Source organism: Chelonia mydas, chromosome 2, assembly GCF_015237465.2.
Source record: "Chelonia mydas isolate rCheMyd1 chromosome 2, rCheMyd1.pri.v2, whole genome shotgun sequence".
Classification (NCBI taxonomy): Eukaryota; Metazoa; Chordata; order Testudines; family Cheloniidae; genus Chelonia; species Chelonia mydas.
Genome location: NC_057850.1, coordinates 88,875,034 through 88,895,940, shown reverse-complemented (window position 1 = coordinate 88,895,940; position 20,907 = coordinate 88,875,034). Strand labels below are relative to the sequence as shown.

The 20,907-nt window shown below is 40.8% G+C and overlaps 2 protein-coding genes across 6 annotated transcripts in view; one reads left to right on the top strand and one right to left on the bottom strand.

Moving 5' to 3' along the window:
• Positions 1-593: 593 nt before the first annotated feature.
• PRELID3A (PRELI domain containing 3A) lies at positions 594-16,360 on the bottom strand. 3 transcript variants are annotated; one of them, XM_037892884.2, is made up of 6 exons: positions 16,228-16,360; positions 10,769-10,937; positions 10,295-10,384; positions 9,273-9,343; positions 9,073-9,175; positions 594-2,212 (listed from the first exon to the last, which is right to left on the bottom strand). In XM_037892884.2, exons 1-6 carry the CDS (start codon positions 16,257-16,259, stop codon positions 2,093-2,095), a joined length of 585 nt encoding a protein of 194 aa, XP_037748812.1. In that variant the 5' UTR covers positions 16,260-16,360; the 3' UTR covers positions 594-2,092. The 3 variants fall into 3 exon arrangements, with proteins under 3 accessions (XP_037748812.1, XP_037748813.1, XP_037748814.1); XM_037892885.2 differs by lacking the exon at positions 16,228-16,360 and adding an exon at positions 13,761-14,014; XM_037892886.2 differs by lacking the exon at positions 594-2,212 and adding an exon at positions 2,222-7,221.
• Positions 16,361-16,420: 60 nt separating this feature from the next.
• The window catches only part of AFG3L2 (AFG3 like matrix AAA peptidase subunit 2), a 42,948-nt gene continuing 38,461 nt past the window's right edge, over positions 16,421-20,907 (top strand). For 2 of the 3 annotated variants that reach the window (XR_006288592.1, XM_043539900.1), the window contains exon 1: positions 16,493-16,763. Coding sequence is in view for 2 of the 3 variants with exons in the window: in XM_043539900.1 (XP_043395835.1) it covers positions 16,644-16,763 (120 nt within the window). In the remaining variant the exon portion in view is untranslated. Of the gene's footprint in view, positions 16,764-20,907 lie in introns of all 3 variants that reach the window. The other variant, XM_037892883.2, reaches the window with a different exon arrangement.

The window sequence follows — 20,907 nt, the reverse complement described above, 5'->3', positions numbered from 1 at the left end:
AGTCATGTGTTGGAATGTTGTACTACTACAACTTTCCCCAAGTCAGTCACACCTGTTTTATCTCATTTGCACAGCTGTGGCCGTTGTGTCTCACTCATATGTGCCAGGATGAAATGGCAAGGTAGGAGCTGACAACGTTTTTTGCAACTAGACCTTTCTGCATCCCCCCCCCCCCCCCCCCCCCCCCGGAAAGGACATCATGTAACACTTATTTTAGCTGAAGTGAGTTCGCTGTCTGTCAGTATTATGCAGGTTGTCCTTGTCCTTTGGAGAAAGACAACCTCTTCAGAACTAAGGCCTGGGCGTAGTGTCTGTTTCATACAGGGAACATCCGAGGTCGATGTGAAGACAGAAAGGTAAATATTTCCTGGGTTCTGAAAAGCTAAGATTAATTCTTATCCAACCAAAAAAAAATTTTATTTTTTTTTTTTAAATAGAAATATTTTCTTGGTAGGAAAGCGTACTTTGATAGTTTCAGACCTACCTCTTAGTTTAAAAGAGGACAATGCAATTACCAAAATACATAGTGCATGTGTTTGGTGGGTTTTCCACCAAACTAGCATTGTATTTTAAAGCACTCCAATCAAAGCAAGTTATGGAACAATTATTTATTTTTACCATAAAAAAAATTTTAAATTTTTACTCAAAGGTAGTTTTCTAAACCATTTGTTCTGTTTGCACAAGGAATCAAGTCTTTGCAACAGACCGTTTCTTTAGCCTTTGCATGTGCACACAAAAAAATTCCAATTCTTCAACAAATCAAAAATTTACTTTCAGTTGAAGGCTGCATCAAACTTATGCAGCTTTCAAACACTCATTTCTGTATCCATGCCAAAGAAAGGTCAGTACCTTTAACAGTTTTGGATTTCATACTTTTTGGAAAGCAATCCAACTTGTGTTTTTCTGCAAATATTCTACCGTATAGGTGTTACTGGATTTTGCAATCTTGTTTTCCCCGACGGACAATGAAGGACTACAACCAGAAACATTTAAATGAGCCTAAAAACGATTACTCATGCCAACCTGACAAAAATATTGTTAAAAATGTAAATTAAAGAGGAACACAAAAACATGGAAAGCTCTAGAGGGGAAAAAAAAATTTCTAGAGAAAGCCAGTTCTGCTTCTCATCTTTTTTTTTTTTTAGTACTCCTAAAATTTACTCCGCAGAGTGGATCTGAGTTTCTGCCGAGTCTTCATATCTTTGTTTGTGGCACAAGAAACAGTAGTTAAGTGTTACAATCTGAAGCAACAAAGATACTCTTCATTCAAATCACCTTATAAAAAGTTCCATTTAGAAGTCAATAGTTTTCCAATGCTTTCCATGGAGGTATCAGCTGCTCTTCCAGAAGAGGGGGAGAAAAAGACTAGAACCAGTGAATAAATATTACAAAAATAAAATCTTCTATCCCCACAAAGTCTAACTAAAAATCTATATTCACATCTAAATTCTCACTGCATCTGTCAGATGTTTGTATCCAAACATCCAAGACATAAATCACCTGTGTATCACATTCAGACACTGCATTTAACAATGCAAGAGGCAGTACCATCATGCAAGAACTAGCTTTTCAGATGGACCTATTTACTCAGGTTATCATTTTACAGTGTGTCACTTTTCGTTATTTTGCTTCGGCAGCAAAGACTAACACTAGATTCAGTGCTTTTATACCCATCTGCCCTTCATAAAAATACAGCAGCTGCTCGCTTTAAAGAAATTCTTAATAAATATATGTACACACTTTTTTTTTTTAAAGTGAGCACAAAAAACAGATGGTAGAAGGTAGAAGAAACCTACTAGTTACCGCCTTTATAAAAAGGCACATTTTGGCATTTTTAAAGAATTGCCAGAAAGATTTTGTTTCAATTGGCTACAGCACATGGGGTTATTTAAATGAAAATAAAGGAAAGCATAAGAGCTCATGTTAGTCTTCACTGGTTAAATAAGTTGATATGGAGCCTCGAAAGATCTAGAAAAATATTTTTCTCGAGTTCGGACATTCCTATGAACATATAAAAGTCTGGTGTTAGCCATAGAAAAGAGATCTAAGGAAATAAAGTTATTCTGTCACAGTTCCTTGGTGTTATGTGGCCTCAGTTCTCTGCTGCTGATGCCGCTGCCATTCCAGATTTCATGCTCACCCGTGCTGATGATGTTAACTCCTCAAACTCTGTGTTTAGTTTGCCGATCACCCATTCCAGGGCATCTCGACCCTATCAGAAAAAGACATGAATTTAGTATCAAAATGGATACAAGGCCACTTAAAATTAAAGCTTCAATATCTTTCCTGTGTCAGACTTCAGAACTGCTCTAAAGGAAACCAGTTTTTCATTATTTGGGGTTTTATGTTGAGGTTTCAAGTTTTTACTGAAGCTTCATTAAATGGAGTGTTTGCACAACCTTCATCTTATGTGCAAAAAGTTTGTGCCACACTGAAGTGAGGTTATGGGAAAAGAGGATCTATGTAAAATTACTGGTTACTTTAACAATAAGGATATTTTTACCATTTGCTTTTTCTGTTAGCATAGTAAAGCCACCACATATACTGAGACTAAAATAGATTCTAGTCCAGCTGATGCATCAGAATTGTTAAGAAATTTACATTTGGAGAATTTTTGATTATTGAAGATGAGAGCCAGGAAGAACCAAGCTGGACTTTCAGATTAACTCAGTAGTTAGTTAAGGAAAACAAACAAAAACAACAAGACAGACATTCTACTTGTCAGAACAAAATTTGATCAAAAAGTGACTGTAGGAAGGGTATCATGGAGTTCTAAGTTCATGGATGAGTCACTTTTCCAGCATATACTGGGCTATGTTTTTTAAACGGCAACTAAATTTTCTGTCACCCTGCCCTGTTCCCTCCTACTCTTAGGATATTTTAAGGCGGCCTCAAAGAAAAAGTGCTGTAACTAAGAGCAATTAAAAACTTAAATATAAGTGTGCAGCTTCTTTATTTTAATTGGCCACATAGAATGTGCACTGCCCAGTTTTGTGAATTCATGTAAGAGACTTATTTGACATGCTTAACTTGCTGGACTCTAGTCACACCCTTACTGAAGATTAGCTTTAAAATGAGAAATTTCTAGCCTAGAGTTGGGTACAACTTTTATGTCCTTAATCAAAAGTACTGGAGTTTAGGGCTTTTAAATTCCATTTACTCAGGGTGAGTAGAAGTTTTGCTCATGTACATAGGCCGAGTGAGACCAGGGAGACACTGGCCTCTGTCTGGCGGGGAGGGGAAAGGAAGGCCACAAAACCTCTCAACACACTACTACTTTAACAGGGAAAGGTCAATGCAATTAGCAGAGTGCCCAGGGGAATATTTGGTAGGTGCAGGGACCCAGGCATTTCCTTAAGAGCAAGGGGGTGAGGGCAGCAGCACCCTGTAAAGTTGAGGACTGGGGTAGAACTGATTGGGAAGGTGGAATTTAATTTATTTGGGTGACAGAACAGACCAAGGGAGGTGTTATTATTTAAGAGGACAGAAGAAGTAATTTTTTCCAGGGGATTTAAGATACATGGATGGAAATTCAGTATGCATGGATTTGAGGGCATGGTGGCACAGGTACTTTCCCACTTACATATCAGGCTTAGTCTTCAAGCAAGTGTCAGAAGCTTTTCAAGTCTTCTTGGAGAGAAGTAAAAATCAAGCTCACCTTAACCTCTTACATCATTACTACCACAAAAGGCATCCTCTAGAGACTCAGTGGTTTTCACTGGACATACTGTCCTGTTCTTACTATTCTTATCCATTAACTCTTCACCTTACCACCCACACATACACCCTAATGAATGAAACAGCTGGATTAAAAGTACTCAGTTCATTCTAAAATGCATTCTAGGAAAAGATACTACTAGGTCTGGTTAGACAGTGCAGAATACAGGATGGCACCCAAATGAGCAGATATCAGATGACAGGATTCCTCAGAACAATATTTCAGTAAGAACTGAACTCTTGTGACACAGGCAGCTCAGCAAGAAGCACCAGAATGTACGCTATGGGATTGAGTCATTAGGTCATTAGCTTTACAAACTGCAATGCATGCAAACAAGTTCAATAGCTGGGGGATATTACTAATGCAGGAAGAAAGAGGGTGTTACCCCCTGAGAGAGCACTATATGTATACTTGTTACAGTGTGTGTGTGTGTATATATATATATATTTTTTTTTTTTTTAAAAAAGAGTCCCTATCCCATGGTCTCCTCTTCCCTAACCAGTGGGAACTAGAGTGGATGCACATTCAAATAACCAGTCTTTTTCAAGTTAAGCAAAATTAAAGACTGCACAAGTTTAAAATGCTATTTCCATTTAGCCTCATTGAAAGAAAATGGATTGTGAAATAGGAGGCGGCATCTTCAATCACCAGGAAGAACATGCCAAGTTTAGAAACAAAGCCCTTTGTTATCCAAATGCTATACTGAGTTATCAATGTTTATGTTACGGTTAGCAGTCAGTATTTGCTAGGAATTGCCCACACACTAGTAAACAGTCCCCATCCTCAAAAGATTTTAAAGTATTAAAAACAAACTCATAGAATCAAAAATTCTCATTCCTGAGCCAAGACCAAGCATGAGAAATTTCAATTCTTACAAAAAGTTAGTGGATTGGAAGTCAGCATTTTTAATGGAGTGCCACCAACATGTTAAAGGGACACCAACTTGCATATTTTTGGTTTGGCTAATTAAAACTGAATTTATTTTAGTCAGAGCAACCCTTATTCTTCTTCAAAGTCGTCTTTTTCCCCAGCTTCCCTGCTGATACTTAGTAGGCCCAAGGGCCACACCAAACTCCTCATTCTCCTCCTCCTCCCCTTCAGCCTGTTTCCCCTCTGTGCACACAGTTACCACTTCAGTTTGTTTTGCTGGTACTATTGCTGGCAAACTTTCTCACAGGGTATAGGGAAGCATGCATGCGAGCTACAACAGAACAGTGCAGGCTGCTACATGCAACAGGAAATAAATGCATTACAAAATAGTGTAACTGACTGAACTGTCATATTCACAGAGATTAGAGGGGAAAAGCAAACAAACAAAAAAAACAAACCACAACTCTTTCCCCCAATGTTAGGTGTTAGAAATAACCCCAGGTACAAGCTTTTCAGACTGAAAAGCTATTTTTCAAGTTACTTTCCTTTTAGTTACAGGGTCGCTAATATACAAAACACTGAAAGGAGACAAGTAACACATTTAAAACACTAAGAATGTTTAAGTCTGATCATATAGACAGTAGACTTTTATTAGTCAAAAAGTTAGCCAGCATCTTTTGGGTGGGACTCAGATCCACAAAATGCCTTCCAAGGATTATAACCAGTAAATCATTCAAAGTAGGTTTGTTGGTTTTCCAAAACAAATACAATCTGAGGTATTTTCTCGCAGCTCTGGAAAAACTGCTTAAATCCCTATAAAACTTAAGCATCAGTGCACTATGCTGACATGGTAAATTTCAGAACAATTCTCCAGTGGAATCTAAGTTAATAAAGCTTCACCTCTACAATTTCTTTTAAAATTAAGGACCTGGGCAGTTCTACTCAGTGAAAGGAAAACAGAATCTGACAGAGGATTGGAGTGTATATTTTTACATTATTTTTATATATATATAAAAATGTATTTAATACAATTTTATTTAAGTCCTACATTATATAGGCAAGCACATTCATAACCAAGCATGCACATTACATACGTTACCACTACATTATGCTTTCAATATTAGGTCAAATACTGGGTATAAAGATTTATTATATCTTGGATAATTGATAGCAGACTGACTACTCCAGTTGAAGTTTTTTGGAGAAGACAAAGCTTAATGGTTTGTCCAACTCAAGAATTTAGTGGAATGAAAAGTAAACTTGAAAGCACATAGCCAGCATCTGCTAATTTTATAAGGCAGGCACACACACACACACACACACATCCTCCCCCCAAAAATAAAGGAATGAAGGAGAAGAGTTATGAAAAAAGGTTTTAGGATTTTATCATTGGAAGTTTGTGTTTTCAGTACAGGAATGACAGAGTCGAGGTAGGCTAGCTAATGGAAGGAAAGGTGAAGAGAACTATTTACTGTCCAGCATTAAACTATGAAAACTGTAACCACTCCTTTCAGCCTTGAAGTCTGAATATGAAAGAAAGCAGCACTTCCTACCATGAACAAATGGAAATACATCTGAAAGTTAAATTTTAAATAGTCATGTTGCTTAAAGGTCATTTGTAACAGCAGCAAGCCAGGAAACCAATTTAAGATGCTAAATGAGATTCTTACTACAACAATACAGCTCAGTGGTTTGAGCATTGGCCTGCTAAACCCAGGGTTGTGAGTTCAATCCTTGAGGGGGCCATTTAGGGATCTGGGGCAAAACTTGGGGATTGGTTCTGCTTTGAGCAGGGGGTTGGACTAGATGACCTCCCTTCCAACCCTGATATTCTATGAATTCATCAGAGTAAAATATGTTCAGCTTTAACCTAAATTTTAAACCACCAACAGAAGCTGCCCCTCCCCACCTTCCCAATCACCCATCTACCTCTTAAAAGTCTAATAAAAAGGAGGAGACCAGATCAATTCCTGTCACGGAAGACAAAGCAAGTAGCGATAACTCTGTGCTGAAAACTATTCTTGTTAGGCACCCGTTCTGAGAAAACCAACCCTAAACACAGTAAGTGCAATTCTGATCCATTTTTATAATAAGGCTGATTCCATTAACCAAACATTTTTTGGTTAATTTCTTTAGATAACTGTTCTTATCTAGTCAAATTTAATTGACCAAGCTGGAGTGGGCCCCTATTAAAGAGTGACATTTTCACATGCTTAGGTACCTGCAGTAATCTATCATATACATGTAAAAGAGGCAATAGTATGGTACAAAAGCACTGCAGTACATGTAGAAATAACTAAGGTCTGCCCTTCACTGATGTAGTGGATTTGGGCTACTTGACCCATTCTAGGTCGCAATAAAAAAAAAAAAAAGAGACATACATGATTCTAGTATTATGAGAACAAGTTTCCCATTCTTGTATGTAACTGTGATTACAATACATGCAAGCTAATGTACATATATATAAAAACCACAACAGTCCATGCACACATTTGCTAGAAAGCTGAAATGCTGTACCGAGATAGTGAATGCCGGAGTTACCACTAGTTAGTACAAACTGCAGATGTAGAGAGAGACTGCTAGCTTAGAGCGCTTTCAGAATTTTGAATTATCCATTCAATAGCATCCCACCCCTGGAGTAACACAGAAAAGATTAATACATGGCACAAAATTCATCTTTCATCATTGTAGTATTCAGGTATCTGGCCTGCAATCTCAAACCCTCAAAGCAAAATTCAACATTTACATAAGCATTTCAAGATACAGCAGAAAACACTTTCCAGCAAAGCTTTTGTCATCTCTAAGCAGACTTCTGAAAGCACAGAAACTCAATCTTGTGCTTCTGCGGTCACCACCTTCTTCAAAGTAGAGCTCCTTGTTAGTAATGAAAGGCCTGGAAACAGCACACACAAATTCCTGCCAAGTTAAGCATCTCTGAATGGACCTAGCAGCCTTAGAAAGGACAAGAAGGTGCTGTTCCACTGTTTGACACTTGGCTACAAAGATGTTTAAGCGTTATATGGAAGAAGCCCTTTTCTAATTTGGCTTTCTATACATGTCAGACATTTTCTAAGTGGACTGTTGGTAAACCAAAGATTTAACTGCCCTTGAGAGTATCAGAGGATGGTGAGATCACAGCATGTACCCCATTACTCTAAGTGGAACTGGAGAGAATTGTAAAAAGTTTAAGTGGAGAGATGTTTATGGCCACCGAACAAAAATACAATCTGCACCCTCAAAATTCAACTAGCCACTTTTTCTCCCTCTCCCCAAACCCTGCAGTTCACCCACTTAAAGTGTGCTAAGGTTGGGGGTTATTTCTGCCAGTCTATCCCCTCACACCTTTACTATTGCCTCAGGGAAGTGCACAGCAGGGATGAAGCGAACATTCAGATTTCCTCCTCCTCCACCCCCCTCTCCCCAGATATCGTTCCGACCAAGAAGGGCTGAATCATCAATCTAATGCTTGACATCAAGTGATGGAAGCAGCATCACGGTCTAGTGATATCCTACTTCCAGGGGAAAGGGGCTGGCCAAGGCACATACTACCTGGGATGGCATCGGGAAGTATGACTCAACCTGAAGTGCCACTACCCAACCAGGCCAACTCCCACTTCTATTTGTGTACCACATCCCACTCACCCTCACATCTGTCTCACTGCTCCCTCCTGCACTGTTTGTCCTTCCCATCCCTACACCTGACCTATGCTCTGTCACACCACATTCATTTCAGTCTGCTGCTCTTCCTCCAGCTGGTACTAGTGGAGAGGTACCGGTGTGATCCTCTATTGATTTCTAGTAGTGTGAGAGCAAGACTGAGTGCCCCCAACAGTAGCAAATAACCACTCCCAAAGCCCTATCTGGAGTGTGAGCAGTACTTTGGGATGAACAAAGCTCTTTTTCTATGCCTTGCAGATTAACACAAATTGGGGAATTTACTTACAACAGGGGGTATACAAGTTGGCCTAGGTTCCTTTCCTTCTTATCGAAAAGATCAGGTCATTTAATCTCTGTGCAGAACTGCTTGTATTAAACTAAGCTGGATGATTTCAAGTCATAGGCAAAGGGACGGCGCACATGGAGTGCAATGGGCAGATAAGAATTTGAACAAATGAGACTGTGCTCAGCACAAAGCCTGCAATCAGTGTGAGTGGTGTTGGATTTTGTGAATTAATTTGCCATTCAGTCTTTATAGACATCTTTGCTGGTAGCCTTTTAAACTCTGAACTGTGACATGAGCGTTTAAGAGCTGCTTGGGTAACAGTCTCTAACAATAGGAACATTACAGACAGGTTAGCATGCATTTAAAAACTAATTAACACGTATTGCATTTCTTGCTTCTGGTGACATTTACAGGAACAACACAAATTTAATGGTTAAAAATAAAAGTTATACACACTTAAGAGTCCAATCCTGCAGATTTGAGCCTTAAGCATGGTATTCAGCAGTACAAGTGCCCAAGAATTATTGCCACAAAAGCATACCTTTCTAGCATTGGAGGATATTGTGTTGGCCATTAAACTTTCCAAATAACTACTCAGGCTAACGCCTTTTACAGTAATAATTGCTTCTTGAGTTAGCACAGTCCTGCAATGAAAGACATAAAATAAAGCTTATTGGTACAAAAAAGGAGCAATATACCCTCTCTCAGAAAGAAGCAGACAGACCCCCGACCTCAACTTACTTTTCTGGGTTTTCAGGATGAGGCGTGTAGATCAATCTCTCATCAACTGACACCAAATTTGTGAGAGTAATCTTAAAAACAAAACACACACAAATCCTCAGTGTTTTCTCCTCTTTGCGGTTTCCTCTATCAACAATTCAGTAGCACCAACTGGTGCTTCATTATCCTCAACAGCAGAAAACAGGCCAATTACTGTACTTTGTAACAGCACAATTATAATTGTCAATAATAATAGAGAGGTGGTTTGTCTTCTCCTATCGCAAATCCAGTTACAGCCAGGTAACCTTTGCCTTTCACTAGGTCTCTCTATATTCCATGTTGTCCAACACGATTCAGGTAGCTTTTCAATAACATTTGTGAATGTTGAACCAAGTCTGAACTTCCGTATGTTTGCAATGGCAAGCTTTTTAATCCAGGCTCTTGAGGAAAATAAGCAGTCTTACCAATCACACACAAAACATGTATTTAGGAAAGTCCCTAAGCCTACATTTACTGTACAAAGACAAGACTCTTACTGAGATCTTCCATTTAAAACTTGATAAGCTTGAAGGACATTAGAATACAACATAACAGTTTGCATATTTCAACAAGATTAAAGATTTGCAATATAGTTCTAAATTTATTTCTGCTGCTGTTTAGTGAAAATTTCTTTGGCCAGCATATTTTATTCTCTAATACATAAGTTTGTCATTTCTGCTTTCTCAGAAGATGGTTTCACCTGACATCAAAGTTACACCCACACAAATATTTTATATTGCCTACATATTTAAAGTTGCTTACTCATACAAAGAAGCAGTCAACAGCAACTGAAAAGGGAAATGTTATTTAGCAAATGGCAACCCAGAAAAGCTTCAAACCATCCAGTTCACATTGAAAATGTTGGGGCTTTGTTTGACAGCAGTGAGTGCAAGCTTGTGCATTTCTAAAAGCAAAGCTTTCTTTTGTATTGCAAATAAGCAGGCGGTTGTTCTATTCTCCTACAGCCATTACCAAAAGCTTCCTGACCTCACTTAGTCACTTACATTGGTGGAGCAGAGTTCCATTTTCTTTTTTACTGGATCTACCACTGAATGTTCTTTAATGTATGTCAAAGTCCTACTTGTTCCCAAAATCTAGAAGACAAAACATTCTATTTAAATATTCAACATGACATCAGAGTAAATTACAAAAGGTGTTCCAAATTACTACTTTTACATATTTATGTTGTGGTTGTACATGAACCCCCTGATCAGGATCAAGATCTCAACATGCTGAGTGCTAGGCAATCACACAAAGGGACATAGTCCCTGCCTGGAAGATACCACAATTGAAATTTGATTAACATTTCAGGAAAAACTGCAATGCATTCACGGCAAGAGATGTACTGCTATATTATTACACTTTCCCTACGATTTCTGGAAAAGATGTTTCCTATCAATTCAGAGTTGAGATCCCAGAGGATGAAGTGTTTAGATGCATTACATTGTCAGTTACTCATTCAACTTATAAAAACATACCGCTTTTACAATACTTGGTAGTCCCCACTCTGTGCTGAGAAGTCGATGACTATGTAACCTTCCCTGGTTATCAAGGCTTCTGTCTATCACATCTACTCCTACCACACATGGATTCATGGGATTGGGGTATTTTCTCATAGCAGCTTTGATAACTGTATCCCATGGGTGTCTAGGGGGAAAAAAAAAAGACAGTATTTATACATTTCATTAACAATATTCATCTAAGATCAAATGAGTGGTGCAGACTTATCTGGGGTATTGGGTGAAGTACTGGTCACCTCGCATCAAAAACAAATATTGCTGAATTAGAGGGGGGCTCAGAAGGTCTATTAAAATAGTTAGGGGCATGGAAGAATTTTTACATGGAAAGATTAGAGAGACAGATTGTCATGTCTCCTCTTATTTGTTTACCTGGAAAGGAAACAAGGTACATAAAATGAGGAAGTTTTAGTGAAGATAGACAGGAAAAACAGAAGCTCCTGATCTAACACAAGAACAAGGTGACATTTACTGAAGTTAAAGATGGCAAATTCACAACAATTAATAGGAAATACTTTTCCATGCAACATGTAAACAAACAGTAGAGCTCACCACCAAAGGACACTGAAGCAAAAAGGAATAATAAATATCTAGGTAATGCTAACAAATTTTGGACGCAATGTTAAGCCTCATGCTTCAGGATTTAAACCAATCTCTAACTATTTGGGATTATAGGAAACCTAGTACATGGGGCAGATCATCCCACATGCACCTACTGTGTGGCTTTGGCACCTTCTCTGAAGTATCTGGTACTGGCCACAGTCAGATACAAGAGAGATAAGACTGCACTAGATGGATGATGGGTTTGATCCAGTATGGAAATTCTTCTGTTCTTAAACAATACTGACAGTGTTGAAAAAATACCTGATAGTTTGTGTAAGTGTACTTTGTATTGCATACATATTATACATGATCAACCTGTTCCAAAGTGATTGTTGATTGTCTAACTTGAGAACTATTAAAAAGGGTGAAGCTGGAACAGGCTGAGTTATAGATAATAGGTGCTTGATAAATGATGTTTGTTCTAGCAATATGGTGTTAATATAAGCTTTACCTAAGAGTAGAAGAGACAAGGTGGACGAGGCACTCTCTATTTGAGCATAAACTTTCGTGAGCTACAGCTCACTTCATTGAATGCATTGCACCGGATGAAGTGAGCTGTAGCTCACGAAAGCTAATGCTCAAATAAACTGGTTAGTCTCTAAGGTGCCACTAGTACTCTTTTTTTTTTTTTTTTTTTTTTTTTTTTTGCAGATACAGACTAACACGGCCGCTACTCTGAAACCTGTCTTATTGAGCCAACTTCTATTGGTGAAAGAGACAAGCTTTCAAGCTTACATAGAGCTCTCCTTCAGGTCTGGGAAAAAGAGACCGTGTAAGCTCAACAGCTTGTCTCTTTCACCCAATAAAAGGTATTACCTCACCCACCTTGTCTCTCTAATATCCCAGGACTAAAACGGCAAACTGATTTATGAGGTCATGTTCTCCAAACTAAAGCTGGCCTCCTTGAAAATTTCTTTTAATGTTCTAGGGTTATGGAGACTGGTACTCACCTTACCTTCAGCTCTTGCTATTCACATATAAAGGCCGCCCTGTACTAGATTAGCAAAGTGACAGTGTCAGGAACACGTTCCCCCTACACCCTCAGCAGCCTCTGAACTAAACACCATATTCCCCCAGATCTTTATCAAGATTTCTTTAACAGTTTTGCTTCATCTAAACTAGTAGACCAACCACTGAAAGCCAAATACAGCGGAGGTCTGCTACCCACAGTCCTGCTACTGTCTGCAGTAGGATTCTCTCATTTTGTAAATCAGCTGTTACTTCACAGAGCAAGCTCAAGTCCAGCTAAACCAACACAATCTACAGTAGTTTCTCTCAGGTATTTTCTGCACTCAAGTTTTCCATATTACTAACACTTGTTCAGCTCCACTGCTGTTAGCAACTGTGGCTCTGCAGTGGAAAAAAAATTTAGGGAATAAAAGACAAGTGCAGGCACCATGCAAAAGGTGTTGCTATGTGGAGGTGTTAAAACCCTTACAAGAATAAGCTTGCACCAGTAAATTTTATACAACTGACTACTGTTTTTGTTTAGCATAGTCAGGACCTCCGAGGCAAACAGCCTTATGTCATGTTCTGAAGTCTTGAAAGTCAGCTCCTAAGGCCCAGCTTTCCAAGGTCAGTAACAAGGTTCTCAGAGGCTCTAACTTTTGAAATCACTCCCCTCAATGCCAGAATTTGATTTGATGTTTGTTTCATTCCAACTTCTGACTAAACAGTATTTTATCTTTTTTATTGGAGATGTTTAAATAGGTGAGGTTTCATAAAGAGTAAAATATCGAGTCATTCTGACACACACACACTTTGTTATAGGAGCTATATTAGATAAATAATGGAAAAGTGTTCTAGTTTTTAATTTGACTACAGCTTAACTCCCCCATGTAGGAAGGCATCTACAAGACATTCCTCTATAACTATACACACATAATAAAATGGAGTTTTGCAAACATCTCCAGCATGAACAGGAAAAACAAAATGGTCCTTCAACTTCAAATGGGGAAATATTTGCTTTAAATTAAAAAAAAAAAAAATTTCCTTCCTCTATTTCTTGACCCTGCTCTCTACTAAAAGATATGCATGAACTGGTCTTCATATTATCTTCAGGAATTATGCAATGTAACATGAACATAAAACTAAGCATAAAGGTGATTAACAAAGGCAAGATGTCCTTGAAGACTTACAAGGAGCTAAAGGCCATTTTATGAATCTCTGATCTAACTACACTCACACACATTGCAGCATACAGTTTTGCAGGCCTCACATTCTGCAATCTAATTTTCACATAGCATCAAGAAAGTATTATGTCCCACAGACAACGGATTTTCAAGTCAAGCTCTGCAGTTGCTCAAAACAGAAATTGTGCCACACAAGAGAAAGCTTTATTAGCACCCACCTTTCATTTTACACTCGAAGTTTTGGTTTACACATCATAACTTCAGCTGTCAAAACTTTGAGAGTAGATCTTTGTCCACATACCAAATGTACACCAGCTTATCTGAAGTAAATGTAGTTAAACCAGTACAAACCCCTATACTAAGAAAGTTTTGCAAAGATTTTAGATTGCTGCTAACATCATTCTAGCTTCACCTATGTTAGCAACTGCGAGAGCCCTAGCATAGGGGGGCTTTCAGTGACATTTTAAACACTCTCTCTACACTGCAATAAAGTACCCACAGTTGGCCCACATCAGCTGACTGTGGGTCATGGGGCTTGGGCTATAAAATTGCAGTGCAGACTCCGCCCCCCTCATAGGGTCCCAGCACCCAGGCTCCAGCCCAAATGCCTACACTGCAATTTTATAGCTCTGCAACCGAAGCTAGAGTCCGTTGATAAAGGCCAACCATGGGTATTTTACTGCAGTGTAGACATAGCATGTCTAATTGACAGAGGGTCTGTGCCAGGCTAGATGACATGGCGCTTTAAACACAGATGGTACACCTACATTAAGGCTCCCAAATTTGCTAACACTGGTAAAGCAAGACTGAAGTTTGCAATAATGGGACATTTTTCAAATCCCTCCTCAAAACCCACTTCCATCAGCTTGGAAGAACTGGGTGGTGAAAAACAACAACACAAACAACTATAAGCTTCATCTGTGACTTCAGAGTCACATTCTGACCTTACTCTCCTCCTTCCCTCTTCCTTCCTTGCCCCGTATCTCCTAGGTTTATCCAGTCTAGACTGTAGAGTCCTAGGAAGCAGGGACTATATCATAGGTCTATACAGTGAGGCTATGACTTCAGACTTTAAAAACAAAAGTGAATCAAAAAACCCCACAAGTTTATACCTACCAATCTGCACCACAACATATATATAAACAAATGCAAAAAGGAAGCCGTTGTTTTGAAATGTCTAAGCCATCATCACTGAAGTTTCTAGCCTGTTATCTACAGATGTTTCCCAGTATGATGTGGCTAGACTTTGACACAAGTATTCCCATTCTATAACTTTGCTACCAATTATACAAAACAAGAACTGTATGACACAAGCAGTTTTCAAATGTCATACGTAACCTTTTTTGCAGTTAAATGCTTCACTTATATGAAGAACAACATGAAATAAATGACAAAGTAAGTTATTAACTTTGAATGTTAGCAGTTCATTGAAGATATTTCAAGGATTATTTAAAACACATTACCGCTTTAAAAAAGGGGGGGCGGGGGAGAGAAGAAAGAAACATACAATAACTCAGTTTTAATCTGTTTATACCCTTTAGGAGAATCAGCTACATCTGTGTTTGCTCTAATATTATGAAAGGTCATTTATGAATACTTATGCCTTAAGGCCAAATAATGTAATAGTTTTGTCAGTTTCATAACTCTGCCCTTTTGGAGTCCTATTTCCTGCATACCTTGGCAAACAGAAGACAGATGTGGAAACCTTTCACACTGCTTTCAGCCCTTGTCTATATGGGAAAGTTTCAGCATAATTTGGGGGGTGAATTTAAACCAATGTAGTTATACCAGCAGAACTCCCCAGTGGACACTCATTCTATTATAACAGCTTCTTTGGTGGTTGAGAAGTGATTTAAACTAAGGTGAAAAAAAGCCACTCTTTTACAGGATTAATAATGTCCACAAGGGGTCACATCAGTATTACCGGTAAAACTTCCCCATTAGAGAAGCCCTCAGTCACCTCTCTCACGTTGATATGCAACATTTTGCACAGATCTCCATACTGCACTGCCACCAAGTGCACCCCCTTTGAACAGCAAAATGCAGGCCTCACTCAGTGGGAGCTGCGCACAATCTTAACTTTAACTACAAAAAGACCTCATGATCAGCTAGTTTCTCAGAGGAAAAAAAAAAAGGGCGGGGGGACTGCGCAATTGATGACACTTTCCGCAACCCACACAATGGGGGAGACACCCAGTGGCAGCGCAGGCTGATAAGCGAAGTTAAGGCCACTGCAATAACTGCAGGTCATAGGTCGCACTTGGCACTTGTTCTCCGGAGGTCGGCGCGGTGCCGCAGAGACACAGCTGTCACCTGGCTCGGCCATCGAGCTGCGGGGTGACCTCGGGCGAGTCACAACCCCGCTCTGGGCCTCAGTTTCCTCAACTCGGAGCTAGGGATAAATGATGTTTCCCGGCCCGCGGGGGAAGGGCGCGGGGTGAGGGCTGGAGTATCATCGCGCCGGGGGGTGCGGTGGGGGGGGGGGGCGTTCAGCCCAGTGACCGGCGGGGGCCCGCGGCAGGGAGCCCCGGCTCTCACGCCGGGTCCCCACAGGCACAGACCGGCGTCTGGCTCGGTAAGGGCGGAGTCACAGCCCGGGGCCGCAGGGCCAGCGCGCTACCGGCCGGCAGGAATCACCGCCCCGCCTTCAAGCCTGGGGCCCGGCGCCTGCTGCCGCCCGCTTACCCGAACTCGTGCTCCGAGCTCCAGATCTTCATGGCTCCGCTGCGGCACCCGAGCTCCAACGGCGACCTCGCGCTCGCTCTTCGCCGGGCTCCGGGCAAAGAAAGAGCCGGCTCAGCGGGGGAGGGGCCGTGACGCGCTCAGGGGGGGCGGAACAGACTGTGCCGGGCGGGCTCATGACTCACGCGCTCCCAACTGCCTCACGAGCGGGAGGGGCGCGCGGGACACCAGGAAGAAAAAAAAAAACAAACAAACCCCGCCCTCCCTTTAAATACGTCATTCCATCGCCCGCAGTCTCCTGCAGCCACGTGACTCCGCCCCTCCCCGGTCCGCTCCCGACGTGACGTGATGAGCTCGCACGCCGCGGTGGGGGTGGAGTTTGTGGCTGGCGAGTCGAGCCTCGGAGCGGCCGTTTGGCCATGGCGCACCGCTGCCTGCTGCTGTCGCGTGGCTGCTGCCGGCGCCGGGGCCTGCCCGGGGTCCTGACGCTGCAGCAGCTGGTCTCGGGCCGGGGCCCCTCGGGGCCGGGGCTGGCGCAGGTGAGTGACACCGCGGTGCGGGGGGAAGGGAGCTGGGGCAGCCGCTGTCGGGGGTGGGGGGACGATCGCTCCCAGGCCTGAGAGTGGAGCTGGGGTGACCCGCCCTGGCGGTCCCGGTGACCAGCGTGCCCGGGCGCGCTCCCCAGGGCCAGCGTTTAACCCGCGCCCGGGGTCGGGGTCCGGCTCCGCAGGGGGCTGCTTTCCCCCGGCCAGGGCCCCCGAGATTCCTCGGTGCGCGCCGCGCAGGCCCTGGCGCCCCTGGGCAGAAACGATGCAGACCACGGCTGCATCGCGCCCTCCCCGGGGTCTTGCTGTTGGGTTTTGTCCTTGAGCCGGGGATCGGGGTGCCCCGGCCCTTCGGCGTGTCCCTGCCAAGCGGGAGCTGGAGGTCGGTCTCCAGGGCATCAGTGTTAACGCAAGGTGGGGGGGCCATGGTGGGGGGGGTGGGGAGAGCAGGGCCAGGAGGGCGCTGGACGCTCCGCTCAGCTCAAAGGATTCTGGATCCCTGCGAGCTGGTCGCAGCTCACCCGTAAGCCAAGGTGTTCTTAAAAAAAAAAAAAGAAAGAAAAATCTCCTGTGGTCACTTTAAAGGGAAGTGATGGGAATTGGAAGCTCACAGGTGCAAGCTTTAGGTTGCAGATTTGAATCTGGGCAAAGGCACAAAAATCACTGTCAGCCGATGGCTGTTCGGCTCTCGGGGAGATGGTGTGGAGCACAAAAGCTATCTGAGTGGTCACCTTTATTCGTAATCGCATTGGATAGAGAGGGAGGGTGCCTTGTGGCATGGCACTGGACAGGGACTCCATTTAGTTCCTGACTCTTCCACAGACTGGCTCTCAACCTTTCCAGACTACTGTATCCCTTTCAGGAGTCTAATTTATCTTGCAAAAAGAAAAGGAGTACTTGTGGCACCTTAGAGACTAACCAATTTATTTGAGCATCTCTAAGGTGCCACAAGTACTCCTTTTCCTTTTGCGAATACAGACTAACACGGCTGCTACTCTGAAACCTAATTTATCTTCCATACTCCCAAGTTTCACCTCACTTACAAACTAAGACATAAAAATACAAAAGTGTCACAGCACACTGTAACTGAAAAACTGCTGACTTTCTCATTTTTACCATATAATTATAAAATAAATCAATTGGAATGTAAATATTGTACTTACATTTCCATGTATAGCATATAGAGCAGTGTAAGCAAGTCCTTGTCTGTGAAATTTTAGTTTGTACTGACTTCAGTAGTGCTTTTTATGTAGCCTGTTGTAAAACTAAGCAAATATCTAGATCAGTTGATGTACCCCCTGGAAGACCTCTGTGTACCCCCAGGGTTTGTGTACTCCTGGTTGAGAACCACTGTCCTACGTGACCTTTGGCAAGTCACTTAATGTCTCTTCCCCAGTTTCCTATTTGTGATGGGGGAATAGTTCACACTGTTGCTGCAAAGATACATGAATACTTATGAAATGCTTGGGATACTTCAGCATGAGGTCTGAAAGCCTTAGTCTATACTTCCATCTCTTGGCGTAGTTTGTTTTAATTCTTCGTTTCTTTGTGCAGACTTTAGTGAGGCCTTAACTTTATCAGGACAGCTTTCTTAATGGTTTGTTGTAGGCAATGCCACTGATCATTAAGAAAGTTGAACACTTACTATTATTAATGGGTATATTCTTACTCAAAATTGTGTGTTTTCCTTTTAAGAATTATATTAAGGAGGTAGAATATACATGATGATGAACATTAGAAATGTAATGTCTTAATTAGAGTATCTTCAGTGGAAAGCATAATTTACAAGAAACTGAAGTAAACTGTGGAGATAACCATATGTAACAATGGGCTGTGCCTACCTTTATGTAAGCTACTCTGGTCTGCTGTGCCTGCCTTTATGTAATTTAGTTATACAGTACTGCATTTTCAAAGGATTAGTCTTTATTAGAAAGCTTCTACTTTTTTTTCTAAACACTCTTATGCAGTAGCTGATGGTTGTCAGATAATTAAAAGGATGTCAGCTGGGTCCAATTTACATTGTTCAGTTTAAAACAGTGGTTCTTAACCTTTCTAGACTACTGTACCCCTTTCCGGAGTCTGATTTGTCTTGCATACCCCCAAGTTTCACTTTACTTAAAAACTAGTTGCTTACAAAATCAGACATAAAAATACCAAAGTTTCACAGAACGTTCTGACTGAAAAATTGCTTGCTTTCTAATTTCTACCATATAATTATAAAATAAATCAATTGGAATATAAATATTGTACTTCAATTTTAGTGTATAGCATATAGAGCAGTATAAACAAGTCGTATGAAATTTTAGTTTGTGCTGATTTCACTCGTGCTTTTTACGTAGTCTGTTGTAAAAACTATACAGTATCTAGATGAGTTGATGTATCCCCTGGAAGACCACTGTGTACCCCCAGGGGTGCATGTTCTCCTGGTTGGGAACCACCAGTTTCGGACATTTTAAAAACATTTTTGAAGTTTTTTCCATTCAATAAATAACTAATACTAGTGTTCTTTTTATTTATTGATAATCTCTTGATTTTTGGGAAAAGATTCATTTTCTGTTGATGTAATTGAAAATGGTGATTTTCTGTGCTTCTTTTGTGTTCTTGGTAACTTTCTGTGGATTAGAATTGAGGATTTAGTGACTTTTTATCTTTTCTTTTTTGTATGGTGAAAAGTTCTGGTGGGTGTCTTTTATAAAAACCCAGCAATGCTGCCATTTTGTTTTGCAGCACAAGATTCTGAAGGAGAGAGAGCATGAGGCAGCATTTATTCAGTGCTACAGGTCTTGTATTTGTCTGACACTGTTAAATAGTGGGTAGAGTTGCATCACAGCCTTAATGTAAGTCAGGTATAAACCTGACCTGTATGCTCTCTTCACCTCTCCATTGTGGACTATTTTATATCTGTGAGTGTTTTAGCAATATTGTTAAAAAATGCTCATTAGGTATCATTATCTTTCCCTAAGATGAAGGTTCCTTGGAGCAATAAAGAATATTTACTTGCGTGTTTTTATTTATTTATTTCAAATTCCTTTGTCATGGCAACTGTTTTATCCCCAGGATTGATAGGCTGGGCAGGGTTCCCCTGTATGGTTCATGAAATGGCCTAAATGTTTAGACAGCATGAAGGCAAAGTATGCTTCATTTGCTCTTTCTTCTTTCCCCCTTTGAAACACCTGAAAGTATCATATCATTTTAGGTCACTCTGGCATTCCCATTTCCAGCTAACCTAAGAATAGTTTCCCTAAAAATAGCAACATGTGCTAAACTGGATTTCCGTGACATTTATTATACCGTAGTTATTAGCTTGAATGTGTAACATCTTGACTGTAATATTCCTTGATAAAGTAGCCTGGGCTTTTAGATTATGCAGATAAGTTCACATAGGAATTCTAATAACTGTTGAAAGTACTCAGGTGGGGGAGAAGGGAACTGAATTCATTTTTAAAATTAATTAACTTTGGCACAGGTCTATAGTCAGTATAAACATGGGTACAATCAAGACTGTCTAGTGATTCAATGTAGGTGACTTTTACTTCCTTCTTTATAAAATATATTTTGTAACTCTTCCTTATGTGCGTCTGTTTTACCTGAGGCACTATTAGAGACATTTTAGCAACACAGTTTGTAGTCTGCAGAGATAAATACAGCAGTGTACTAGCTCTTCTGCTCTGGTCTGTCGCCATGCTATGGCATATTCCTAATCAACCAAGTCATAACACAGTTTAACCCCTATTCATGCTGGTTATAACCTGGTTTACCCATAAACAGTCTTAAACTGTATGAACCCAATTGTTTTCTGTGATTAGATGGAGCAAAAGTTGCTGAATATTCTTGCCTTTTGTTCAGTTACTCTGATTTTGGATCATGAATAAAATAAATAGTCTCCCCAACAGACCTTCATTAATTTTTGGTGTTTCAGGAAGAGAGGTAACATAGAAGAGAAGGTGAGCCAAAATTGTCAGACATAGTTTTCTTCTGAGTTTCACTGCTGCTTCTTTTATCACTTCCTTGTCCTTGAGATGCATGTAGATTATTGTCTCTACGCAAAAGAATAAATGGACACAAATTGGACATCAAGAATTGTAACATTCAAAAACCAGTAGGAGAGCACTAGACACTCAATAACAGACTTAAAAGT